At 48.4% G+C, this 11,346-nt stretch overlaps 1 protein-coding gene across 3 annotated transcripts in view; it reads right to left on the bottom strand.

Moving 5' to 3' along the window:
• Window positions 1–253: 253 nt before the first annotated feature.
• The window catches only part of INPP5D (inositol polyphosphate-5-phosphatase D), a 60,431-nt gene continuing 49,338 nt past the window's right edge, over window positions 254–11,346 (bottom strand). For 2 of the 3 annotated variants that reach the window (XM_063339238.1, XM_063339236.1), the window contains 7 exons: window positions 10,306–10,393; window positions 9,408–9,557; window positions 8,563–8,656; window positions 8,223–8,330; window positions 7,315–7,584; window positions 5,166–5,742; window positions 254–1,293 (listed from right to left, as the gene is read on the bottom strand). In XM_063339238.1, coding sequence (XP_063195308.1) covers window positions 1,291–1,293; window positions 5,166–5,742; window positions 7,315–7,584; window positions 8,223–8,330; window positions 8,563–8,656; window positions 9,408–9,557; window positions 10,306–10,393 — 1,290 coding nt within the window. In that variant the 3' untranslated portion in view covers window positions 254–1,290. The remainder of the gene's footprint in view (window positions 1,294–5,165; window positions 5,743–7,314; window positions 7,585–8,222; window positions 8,331–8,562; window positions 8,657–9,407; window positions 9,558–10,305; window positions 10,394–11,346) is intronic. The other variant, XM_063339237.1, reaches the window with a different exon arrangement.

The raw sequence follows: 11,346 nt of genomic DNA, 5'->3' as shown, positions 1-11,346 counted from the left end.
GTAACTGTACCTGCTAACAGGCGCTAGGATTTTTAAACCAGCTGTACCACAAAGGCTCTGCGCTCATGGACAAACGTGTCCCGCATCGCAATATCGCATCAGCAGCATTGTGGCATCTTCCCTGCACTCCTTGGTGCCATCAGTGTTTCTCCTGGGCAGGGACTGCTGTCCCTGAGCGAGTTGGTGTAACACCCAGCTCAAGTGGAATCACATGCAGGCAGTTCTGAATGGTCAGTAAAGAATGATCAGACAGGTGACTATTTTATTATTTTTAAGTAATCAACATGGAAACAATAGCAACGATTAAGTCACAAACAGGCATAGCCTAATTGTAACCACGGCATTAATACTTAACAGGAATATAACAGAAGTTACAAGTATGTTAACATTATTCATTCTCAGTCAATGAACAAAAGTGTACAGTAAGGTCAGCATTAATCTATTACGAATGCTACAAAACCAGCCAGCCAGTGTCCCTCAAAAGCAGAGTGCTTGCTGTAAGACGGGCTGGAAGGACTGCTCTCCATCCCGTCAGGCAGCTGTGCTCCCGGGCTGCCGATGGACCCTGCCTGTTCTCCCATTTCTGCAGGCAGTTCTCACATGTCCCTTTGTCTGTTAGGGGTCCAAGAGCACTACCTGCTAGGGAAAAAAAAAAGAGCTACAGTGCCCAGGGCCAGCCCTTGCCCTCTGCATGAATAATGCGTGTATGCAGCCGGGGAGCTCACACAAGAGGCAAAGCTGGCTCCGTTGACAGTGTGTGACATTCATCAGTATCTGCCAGTCAGACTCTTTTCCCACCCTCCCCTAACGCCTTGCTCTGGGGATAGGACATGCTGTTGGAGCCGTACCGCTTTCAAAATGCTTTCTTTTACATATCACTCTTTAATAGGAATTCTGTAACACAAAATAAAAATTTTGCTTTCATAGAAAGGGAGTTCTTGAAATACACCCCTTCCATCTCCTAGTCCTTATAACGTACCTTCCTCTTTTTCAAAACATTTACTAATGCATGTACTTAACCACCTGCCTCTTAATAGAAGTACCAAAGTGACACTACAAAGGGCTAACTTGCATTTGGTATTGTGGTCCGGGCTCCTCTTGCTCTGAGCAACACAGGATAAACTTCTCAGCTAGAACACTTCCGTAATCATAGAGAGGGATGCACCCTCAAAAATAAACCCCCCCAGTCTTTTTAGAACCAGACCAGAGGACATCAGTGTGAACGAAGCAGTAATCTCCATCTTTCTTCCCATCAGGATTCCTCCCAGGGTGCCATCTGCCATGTCGTTTTCACTGTTGAGACAAGAGAAGACATCAGCTCATCTATTGTCAAGTCTAAAAGTTTTGATGGAATAAAAAACAACCCTACAGCTTGCTCAAGTGGGCTCTCTTTTTCTTCCAAGACCATTTACTAAGATCTTCCCTACTCGTCCTCATCCAGCTCATGATGTTCTGGAGAAAAAACAAACCAACCAACCAAACAAACAAAAACCCCACCCCACCAAAACCCACCAGCCCAGAAAAGTAGATGCATGATTATCGTGATAATTTCAGTAGGGGGTTCAGTAATGTTTTTGGACACCACTGTTCTAAGTTAATAAGTGTTTCCCATAGATAACTACTTTTAATTGTCTTTTTTTAAATTACAGCTAAGCAAATTTGTCAGCCAATACTGTAGATTTGTGCTGTCAGGCCAAGTTTGGACGTTCTCAGAAACAACACAGTATGCACCAAATGAGTAATAACAAAGCAGCTGACTATTTGCATTCCTTTTCTGGCCATCAAGCTTAAATAGTCCAAAAGAAGTTAAAACTTCGGGCAAAACTAAGGCCATGGTTTCACAGAATCATAGAATGGTTTGGGTTGGACCTTTGGTTGACCTTAAAGATCATCCAGTGCCACCCCCTGCCCTGGGCAGGGACACCTCCCACCAGACCAGGTTGCTCCAAGCCTCGTCCAACCTGGCCTTGAATGCCTCCAGGGATGGGGCAGCCACAGCTTCTCTGGGCAACCTGGGCCAGGGGCTCACCGCCCTCACAGCAAAGAATTTCTGCCTCAGATCTCATCTAAATCTCCCCTCTTCCAGTTTGAAGCCGTTACCCCTTGTCCTATCACTACATGCCCTTGTAAGAAGTGCCTTGCACTCTATGTGAGAGAGCATTTGGAATGCATCGAGCTCTCACTAGGGGTGGATGACGAGAGGGTCAAGAGCTTATGGGTAAGGATGAAGGGGCAGGCAAATATGAGGGACACTGTTGTGGGTGTTTATTACAGGCCACCTGATCAGGATGGGGAAGCTGATGAGGCTTTCTACCGACAGCTGAAGGTAGCCTCGCAATCGCAGGCCTTGGTTCTAATGGGGGACTTCAGTCACCCTGATATCTGCTGGGAAGACCACACAGCCAGGCATGCACAGTCCAGGAGGCTCCTCCAGTGCATTGATGATAACTTCTTGACACAGGTGGTACAGGAGCCAACAAGGAGAGGAGCACTTCTGGACCTGCTACTGAGAAACACAGAGGGACTGGTGGAGGACATTAAGGTTGGGGGTACCCTAGGTTGTAGTGATCATGAAATGATAGAGTTCAGGATCATGGGTACCACGCACAAAACATCAAGAAGTAAAATCACAGCCTTGGATTTCAGGAGGGCTAACTTCGACCTCTTCAAGAAACTGCTTGGAGAGATCCCATGGGCTAGGGCTCTGGAAGGCAAAGGGGCTCAAGAGAGCTGGTTGATATTCAAAGACCACTTTCTCCAAGCTCAGGATTGGTGCATCCCTAAGAGAAAGAAATGGGCCAAGGGACGCAGGAGACCTGCATGGTTGAGCAAGGAGCTTCTGAAAAAGCTCAAGTGGAAGAAAGAAGTCTACAATAAGTGGAAGAAGGGACTGACCCCTTGGGGGGATTACAAGAATGCTGCCAGAGCGTGCAGGGATGAAACAAGGAAAGCCAAGGCCGCCTTGGAATTAAACCTGGCCAGGGATGTCAAGCTCAACAGGAAGGGCTTCTACAAGTACACTGGAAGCAAAAGGAAGACCAGAGAAGTTGTGGGCCCACTGTTGAATGAAACAGAAGCCATGGTGCCGGAGGATGTGGAGAAGGCGGAGTTAATGAATGCCTTCTTTGCTTCGGTCTTTACTGCTCAGCCCAGCCCTCAGGAGTCCCAGGCATTGGGGGAAGTAACGGCGAAAGAAGACGACTTCCCTTGGGTTGAGGAGGATCGAGTGAGGGATCAGTTAGATCAATTAGATATTCACAAGTCCATGGGCCCCGATGGGATGCACCTGAGAGTGCTGAGGGAGCTGGCGGAAGTCATTGCTGGGCCGCTCTCCATCATCTTTGAAAGGTCCTGGAGAACAGGCAAGGTGCCTGAGGACTGGAGGAAAGCCAATGTCACTCCAGTCTTCAAAAAGAGCAAGAAGGAGGAGCCGGGGAGCTACAGGCCGGTCAGCCTCACCTCCATCCCTGGAAAGATGATGGAACAGCTTGTTCTGGGCGTCATCTCAAGGCATGTGGAGGAAAAGAAAGCTATCAGAAGTACCCAACATGGATTCACCAAGGGGAAATCATGTCTGACTAATCTGATAGCCTTCTGTGATGGCATGACTGGATGGATAGATGAGGGGAGGGAGGTAGATGTGGTCTACCTTGACTTAAGCAAGGCGTTTAACACGGTCTCCCACAGCATCCTCATAGGGAAGCTTAGGAAGAGTGGGCTTGATGAATGGACAGTAAGGTGGATAGATAACTGGTTGAAAGACAGAGCTCAGAGGGTAGTGATTAGGGGCACAGAGTCTAGTTGGAGGTCAGTGACAAGTGGTGTTCCCCAGGGGTCAGTACTGGGTCCAGTCCTCTTCAATATATTCATCAATGACCTGGATGAGGGGATAGAGTGCACCCTCAGAAAGTTCGTTGATGACACAAAGCTGAGAGGGGTGGCTGACACACCAGAAGGCTGTGCTGCCGTACAGAGAGACCTGGACAGGCTGGAGAGTTAGGCAGAGAGAAACCTTATGAAATTCAACAAGGGCAAGTGTAGGGTGCTGCACCTGGGGAGGAATAACCCCATGCACCAGTACAGGTTGGGGGCTGACCTGCTGGAGAGCAGCTCAGCTGAAAGAGACCTGGGAGTCCTGGTGGACAACAGGGTGACCATGAGCCAGCAATGTGCCCTTGTGGCCAAGAAAGCCAATGGCATCCTGGGGTGCATCAAGAAGAGTGTGGCCAGCAGGTGGAGGGAGGTCATCCTCCCCCTCTGCTCTGCCCTGGTGAGGCCACATCTGGAGTCCAGTTCTGGGCTCCCCGGTTCAAGAAGGACAGGGAACTGCTGGAGAGGGTGCAGCAGAGAGCTACCAAGATGATTAGGGGACTGGAACACCTCTCTTATGAAGAAAGACTGAGGGATTTGGGTCTCTTCAGTCTGGAAAAAAGACGCCTGAGGGGGGATCTTATCAACACTTATAAATACTTAAAGGGTGGGTGTCAGGAGGATGGGGCCAGGCTCTTTTCAGTGGTGCCCAGCGACAGGACAAGAGGTAATGGGCACAAACTTGACCATAGGAAGTTCCACCTAAACATGAGGAGGAACTTCTTTACTTTGAGGGTGGCAGAGCACTGGAACAGGCTTCCCAGAGAGGTGGTGGAGTCTCCAACTCTGGAGACATTCAAAACCCGCCTGGACGCATTCCTGTGCAACCTGCTCTAGGGGACCCTGCTCTGGCAGCGGGGTTGGACTAGATGATCTCCAGAGGTCCCTTCCAACCCTATGATTCTATGATTCTAAGTCCCTCCCCAGCTTTCCTGGAGCCCCTTTAGGGACTGGGAGGGGCTCGAAGGTCTTCCCGGAGCCTTCTCTTCTCCAGGCTGAACCCCCCCAGCTCTCTCAGCCTGTCCTCATAGGAGAGGTGCTCCAGCCCTCGGATCATCTTTGTGGTCCTCCTCTGGCCCCACTCACAACATGACAGCAGCAATATTGCTGTAAGATATCCCCTTGCAAACCCTGCTCTGCAAGCCCTGCAGGTTTGTGGGACAGTCCTCTGAGCTTGGTTAGGAAATACAGAGCGAGGGCATGGCGACCAAGCCAGCACTACTCTCGTAGTATTCTGGTGTGACGCCACGGTCTGATAACACTTCCCCCCTGCCTTACGCTCACAAGCAACACACCGGTGTAGTTGTCCGGCCGACCGGTCCCTCTTCTGTCCGATGCTTCCCAGAGTGCGGCAGCTCTGAACTGTCCCGATAGTCTCGACCCTTGGAGTTCTGCATGTCCAGCACTGCCCGGCTCTTCGAGGGAAGGGGCGGCTTGTTGTGCTGTCCCTGAGTGCTTGGGTTGACTTCAGACCTCGACGGCTTCACCAGTTTTTTGAGTGGTGCTGAGTTTTCTAATGATGTTGTCATCTTCGGTTTGCCTTGAGTCTTTTCGCCTGTACTCTTTTCTTCAGATTGGCCAGAGCAAGTATAGGACCGGAATCGCTGCGTGGGGACCAAGAAAGGAGGCGATGGTTGTTTGCCAGAGGTCTTGCTGCTCTCAGGCTCCTGTGACTTTGGGAGGTGAAAGCTCTGATCAGGCAGCGGCGGCTGCTCTTTTCGCAAGGCCTTGGGGTAGTCCTGCTCTTTCTTTGTTGCCACCTTGCCCTTAGAGGCCATAGAGCCATACAGCGGGTTCTCAAACATCTCAGGCTTTTGCTGTCCCTCCTCCTGAAGCAAAGGCTCTGCTGTGGTTTTCCCCAGTTCAGGTGGCCTATGGTCATCAAAGCAGAGCAAAAAGGAGATTTGTAAAGAGCAGGCAAGAAATACTGACTGATTTAAAGAGAAAATGAATAGGAAATGAGCGTGATAAAATTAAACCGACTGTGCAAAAGGGGTAACAGGATAACAATTAAACCGGGGGGGGGGGGGACGGACACAATTGTGTATTGTTTTTACTTTGTTTAATCATTATTAACATGACAGCAGAGAGCAGATATGCATGGTACTGGATAAACTCCCTGCTGCACTGCAGCCTTGTGGAAGTCATATGTGGCTTCCCTTTAAACAGAGATAAGCTACTGAGCCAAACTGTGCCGAGCGCTTTGATGGCTCTGCGACATGCACAAATCAGAATTTAAATATTAATAAGAATCTCTCTGGCAGAGAGGACTGAAATGGCTGTCTGGACAGTTAACGTAAGAGCTCACATCATACTGTAGCATTTTACAACTAGGTCAATCTCCTTTTGCTACCAATGCCACGTGGTATTCCTAGGGAAGGGATAAAACTCCTTAATGCATCCAAATGCACAATATATAAGTAATAGCTATAGACTATAGGTTGAGATGATCATTGTGCGTTCACAGATGAGCCCTTTGAAACGAGGCTCAGACCGGAATGACAGCCCAGCTGTACAACGGGACACGGGAGGTTTTGTGGGTTTTGTATGACTTGGCCTGATTTGGCAAGGCTTCCATCTGGAGAACCGCCACGGCACTTAAAAGAGCAGCCGCAATATCACTGAGCAGAGTGGAAGAGGGGGGTAAGCGGCACGTGTTCTTTGGGTGTCTTCAAATGAGTTGTGTTCCTCCCTTCAAGTTATTTTCTGGGAGTCAGTATACACAGGAGAAAGAGCTGAGCGCTTGCTGAAGTGTTGGTGGGTATGTAACAGCTGGAGGCAGAGCTTGCTGCCTCTGCAAGTTCTGGCTTATAGAGCGCCACATGCATCCTCCAGGGAACTCCGGCCCAGACGCAGAAAGCAGCTGTCACTACGAAAAAAGAGGTCTGGAACGAGGGCACTAATGGCGCACACGCACTAGGGTGGAGAAGCCTCATCACTTTACTCAGGTGGGTAGGGATGGGATATTTTCAATTGCTGGATGGAAATTCTCCATCAAGACTTGTGGCAGATGCAGCACATGGATGCTAACTTCTGTAGCGAGCCGGACATTTGTATAGCAGTGTAAGTAGAAACTCAGCTAAAGTACTTCACGTTTGACATGTGAAGGAGCTCTCTTTCCCATCCAGTGGAAAGATGTATGCCACACTCTTCCCTTTATTTCTTTGTTACTACAGTCAACTCTGTAGTCTCCTGCTCTTCTCTTGGTAGAGAATTAAACTTATATTTCCTTTCACAAAAGCCCAAGAAACTACTAATGCTAGTTTTCTTTGAGTATGCAACGTTTGCACTTGTGACCTTCAATTACCATTTTCTAATTCTAGAGATAAAAGGCAGAAAGAACATGCTGCGCCTTGAGCTCTCCATAACAGATAATGAAACACTGACTGGGCAGAGTGGCAGGAGAGAGGGGACTGGCCCCAGCGCGAAACTCAAAAGACTCACAGATACTCTTGACTCCGACTGCAAACGCTTCTGTTTCCTGGAGGCTGGAGGGATGTTTTTGGAGATAGAGGCGACATGGAAGGTGATGTGGAGGACGGCTGACTCTGTCCCATTAAGGAGGTAGTCTCTTTGGGCTGCTCGTAGGTCCAGAGAGAAGGTGGCTGGTCTGGTGAAGGTATCTGCTTCAGCTGGCTGGTGGCAGAGGGCTGCTGAGGGAACGCAGCCATCCCCAGGTAGCTGGGGTTGCTAATGTCTGTGGGAGTGGAGCTGCTGGAGAGAAGAATTATTGTTAGAAAGATACATGCACAAATACATTTTATTTTATTTTTTGTCTCCCTGCCAGCTACAAAGGAGTTAGTGCCCACTGACTCTGCGATTCAATACCACCTACGATTATTTTTTTTTTTGTCACTCTTGCTTCAGAATCAGAGAGTAAGTGGGAGTCCCATTAGTGCCTCCCTCCCCTGGGTCACTGGAGAGGAAGCAGCCAGGTCCAAGGCCACCTCCCCCAACCCCAGACAGTTCCTCTGGCTACAGCAGACGCTTCCATTTCCAGGCTGCAGCGACCACTCAGCTTCTGCAGCCACGTACAGGGGCTGTCAGAGGGCTCTGGGCCCAGCGGCTCAGCCAGCAGCTGCAGCAGGACGCCTCCAAGCCAGAGGCAAGTGGCAGCACCAGGCAGCATCACGCAGCATAGGGATATGAGAGATGTTTGGCCTTTTGAGGTGTACCCGTACAGAGCAGCTGGCAGAAGGCAGGAAGCTGCCTGCAAAGAAATGCACCTGGGAAAGTGGAGTGAAAGGACAGCCTTACCCAGAGGCATCCCATGACTCCTGGACAAGGAGAAGAGAGGCAGTTTGAGCGGAGCTTCCCGCCCCAAGCCGGCAGAGGTAAAGCAGCAAGATTACCGTAACACATCCTCCTTTCCCGGGTTGTCTGGGCAAGAGGAAGCGCTCCCCCAGTAGCGAGCAATGGCTGCTGCCTCTCTGGCCATCAGATGAGTAGATTTTGACTTTCTGTTGGAAACAGAAGGGCCCTTTTTAAGTGGGGTGCGGGGACCCAGTCTGACTAAGGCATTCCCAGCTTTGGAAGCTTTGGGCACGAGAGCATTGACCTGCTCTGACAGCGAGCCACAAAGGCAGCTTCCCGGTGCTCACCATGCCTTAACACTGCTCCCACAGCAAGCCCAGCTTCGCATTTATCGAGCCAACTGGTTTTCTGTAACTGACTTCGCCACTTGCCCTTTACCTGTTAGTCTGATCCCAGTCTTTGCTGGGCTCCAAGTTGCTGATGTTCTTTGGTTTCTGCCCAGCAATTTCATCACGTTCAACCTTGACAAAATCTGAAGGGAAGAAAAGGCATAGAAGAGTGTTTTGCCAGCTTCAGAGTCCGACTCCTTAAGTTTTCTGTGTTATTGCTTGTGTTAAGGCATCTCTCTCTATCGGAATGACAGTGAGACAGTTTTAAACAGTTGTGCTATTATGTTTTCAGCTGCCCACTAATACATATCACGTTTTGTTGACATAAGAAAAAGCATCTATCTTGAAATACAAAGGTCATGATCCCCGAAACAGTCATATACAGGTCACCTTACCATTGACAATAATAGTCAATGTTGTGAGGCTGGTTTTGTACTCTGAAAGAGAACAGCAAGTAGCAAGGTGAGAAAAATCAAAGTCTGTGATCTTGCTCCTCGAAACCCTCACGTGCTCTTTGCAGATGTTCCCCTGGGTGACCGGAGCAGGGAGAGCTTCGCCACCTTGTCATAGAGCCACCGCAAGTGGACATAAGGTATCACCATTCAATAAAATCAGCATCAGTGACAGACAGGGGGCTCTCTCAGTCTGCCGAATTTACTTGAATGATGAAAAAGAAAAACCCAAATGGAGTTGCCGTGTCTTTCTGAAAGAGTACAGGTATACTCCTGAGAACTAATGATACTTGCATCTCCTTGCAGTCAGCATGAAAAGTTCTTGCCTTTTGGGGACTAAAAGCACTGCAAGGATAGTTCTCAATTCCTTGACAGTTATCAGAGATCTTTTGAGATGGATATTCTCTAGAGCGAGCATTGCAGAGGCGATCTCGTTCCTTACCATACAGTTTCTCTCTCTGTTTTCCTTGTGATGTTTGTAACTTGATTTCACCTTGGAAGACCCCTGTTCTCTCACCGTGGTGTGTCAGCACAGTATGGATAGGAACTAAGGATTCCGTTGCTTCTATTCGCAGGGCAATGCAGCCTTCCCCTAAAGGATGACAAGGAGACAATGAGCCTGGGACTGAGAAAAAAAAAAAGCATTGAAATCTCTTTCTCGTGTCAGTCATCTACTATCACTATGCCAACAGGGCTGAAATTACTGGAGAGAATCTGCTTTGGAGAGTAAGGAGGGTAATATCTCTTGAGAAATCAGGGGCATTCATTTCACTTCTTCACATATGTGTGAGGGATTTGGGCATTGGAGACACCCACAGGGTTCTGAGATTCCATTACTGGTAAAGGAGAACATGAGCCTGTGACTGCCATTTCAGTTAATGGGATTTCAGCAAAGAGCCTTCTGTGGACAAGAACTGCAGGCTCTGGCTGGTTAGAATTTGGAAGCAAGCAGCACTGATGACGACTTTTCTGTAGCCAGGAGAAATGCATCAAGTAAGTACAAGTGAAACAGGATTTGTAGGTTCTGAATAAAACCATTTAAACGGACTTGTTCCTGATTTAATTCCTGTAAAGTCCTTTCTTTTTAAGCCACTGCTCTTCCCTAGAAGCAGTAAAGCTCACACAGATTGATGCCTCTAGTTCGTAGTCCCCCAACCATCATTACCTCACAAAATATTGCCCACAGCGTATTTGGTATGTTTTGAATTCTAAATCAGAAGTCAGAGCATCACAGAAGTTCAGTCTATAAGAGCTACTTCTGTTGTCTCCCACTCTTTCAGTGCTTTGGAAAAATGTAAGTAGATTTTGACTCATCCAGGACTTCAGAGCTAAGCACTTACCATAAGATTCGTCACTGTCTGATGACTTAATGCTGATCAGGATGTGTTGATCCAGTAGGTATTCTGGGTCTGAAATAATTGGAGTCAGCTGCAAAGACAAGTTAACGTGGGTCAGTGCAAGAGGTGGTCTGCATGAACATGGTTCCCCCCGTGCCCCAGACCCAAACGAGCAAGGCTTGGCTGGACAGACCCACGAGGGGGTCAGACTCCCCCTGGGTCAGCCTCTTCGCTGATGTTTGGAGGTCTGTGGTAGAAGGCTATACACTTTTAGAGTCCCCCCACCACCACCACTCTCAGTCTCAGCACAGCAGACAAAATGCTACAAATCAAACACTCACATTGGGCTGAGCTACAGTTTTTTCCTACAGTGCAGACTGAAAATTGCTCTAGGAGGAAGTGATCTGGACTCTGATTACAGTCTGTTCCCAAAAATCTGTTTGGCTGTTGTTACAATCACTTATTACAGAGTTTTTTCCCAATCTCTCAGCGTAAGGCACTCTTTCCAAAGTCAGCAGTTCTTCTTTTGGGCTATGCAGAAGAGTACTGACGTGCATATTTGCTCCAAATCCAAGAGCTCTGGTTGTTCTTCCAGCGCCCACCATGCCAGGAAATGGAGAACAGCTCCGATCTCAGGGGTAGGACTTGTCTTTGACACTGACAGGCAGAACACTGCTTCTGGGGACTGACGGTCTTTTTAACACAGGTAAAAAATACTTGGTCAACTTTTCTCAAAAATACCAAGAAGAAAAAAAAATTGTCTCTCAGGGCAAAGAAACTCCAGCACAGCTGTTTTATCATCCGTCTAAAACTTAAAAAAAAAAAGGGGGCCTGCTTGAAAGACTTGTCACTATAGTTACGTCCACTAAAAGGGTGAGAGAAAAGTCACGCTCCTGAGTGACGTAATCGGACCAGCAAAATTCCTGATACAGATGAAAGTATATGGCAAGAAAGTCCTTTCCTGCTTATAACACACTCTGTGTAGCTTAAGCCCATCCTGCATTCTTATGGTCCCTTTTGGGTGTAAACAGGACCACAACCACG

The sequence above is a fragment of the Chroicocephalus ridibundus genome, chromosome 6, assembly GCF_963924245.1.
Source record: "Chroicocephalus ridibundus chromosome 6, bChrRid1.1, whole genome shotgun sequence".
Taxonomy (NCBI): Eukaryota; Metazoa; Chordata; class Aves; order Charadriiformes; family Laridae; genus Chroicocephalus; species Chroicocephalus ridibundus.
The sequence above is the reverse complement of the archived record's forward strand: the minus strand, read 5'-3'. Positions and strand labels throughout refer to the sequence as shown.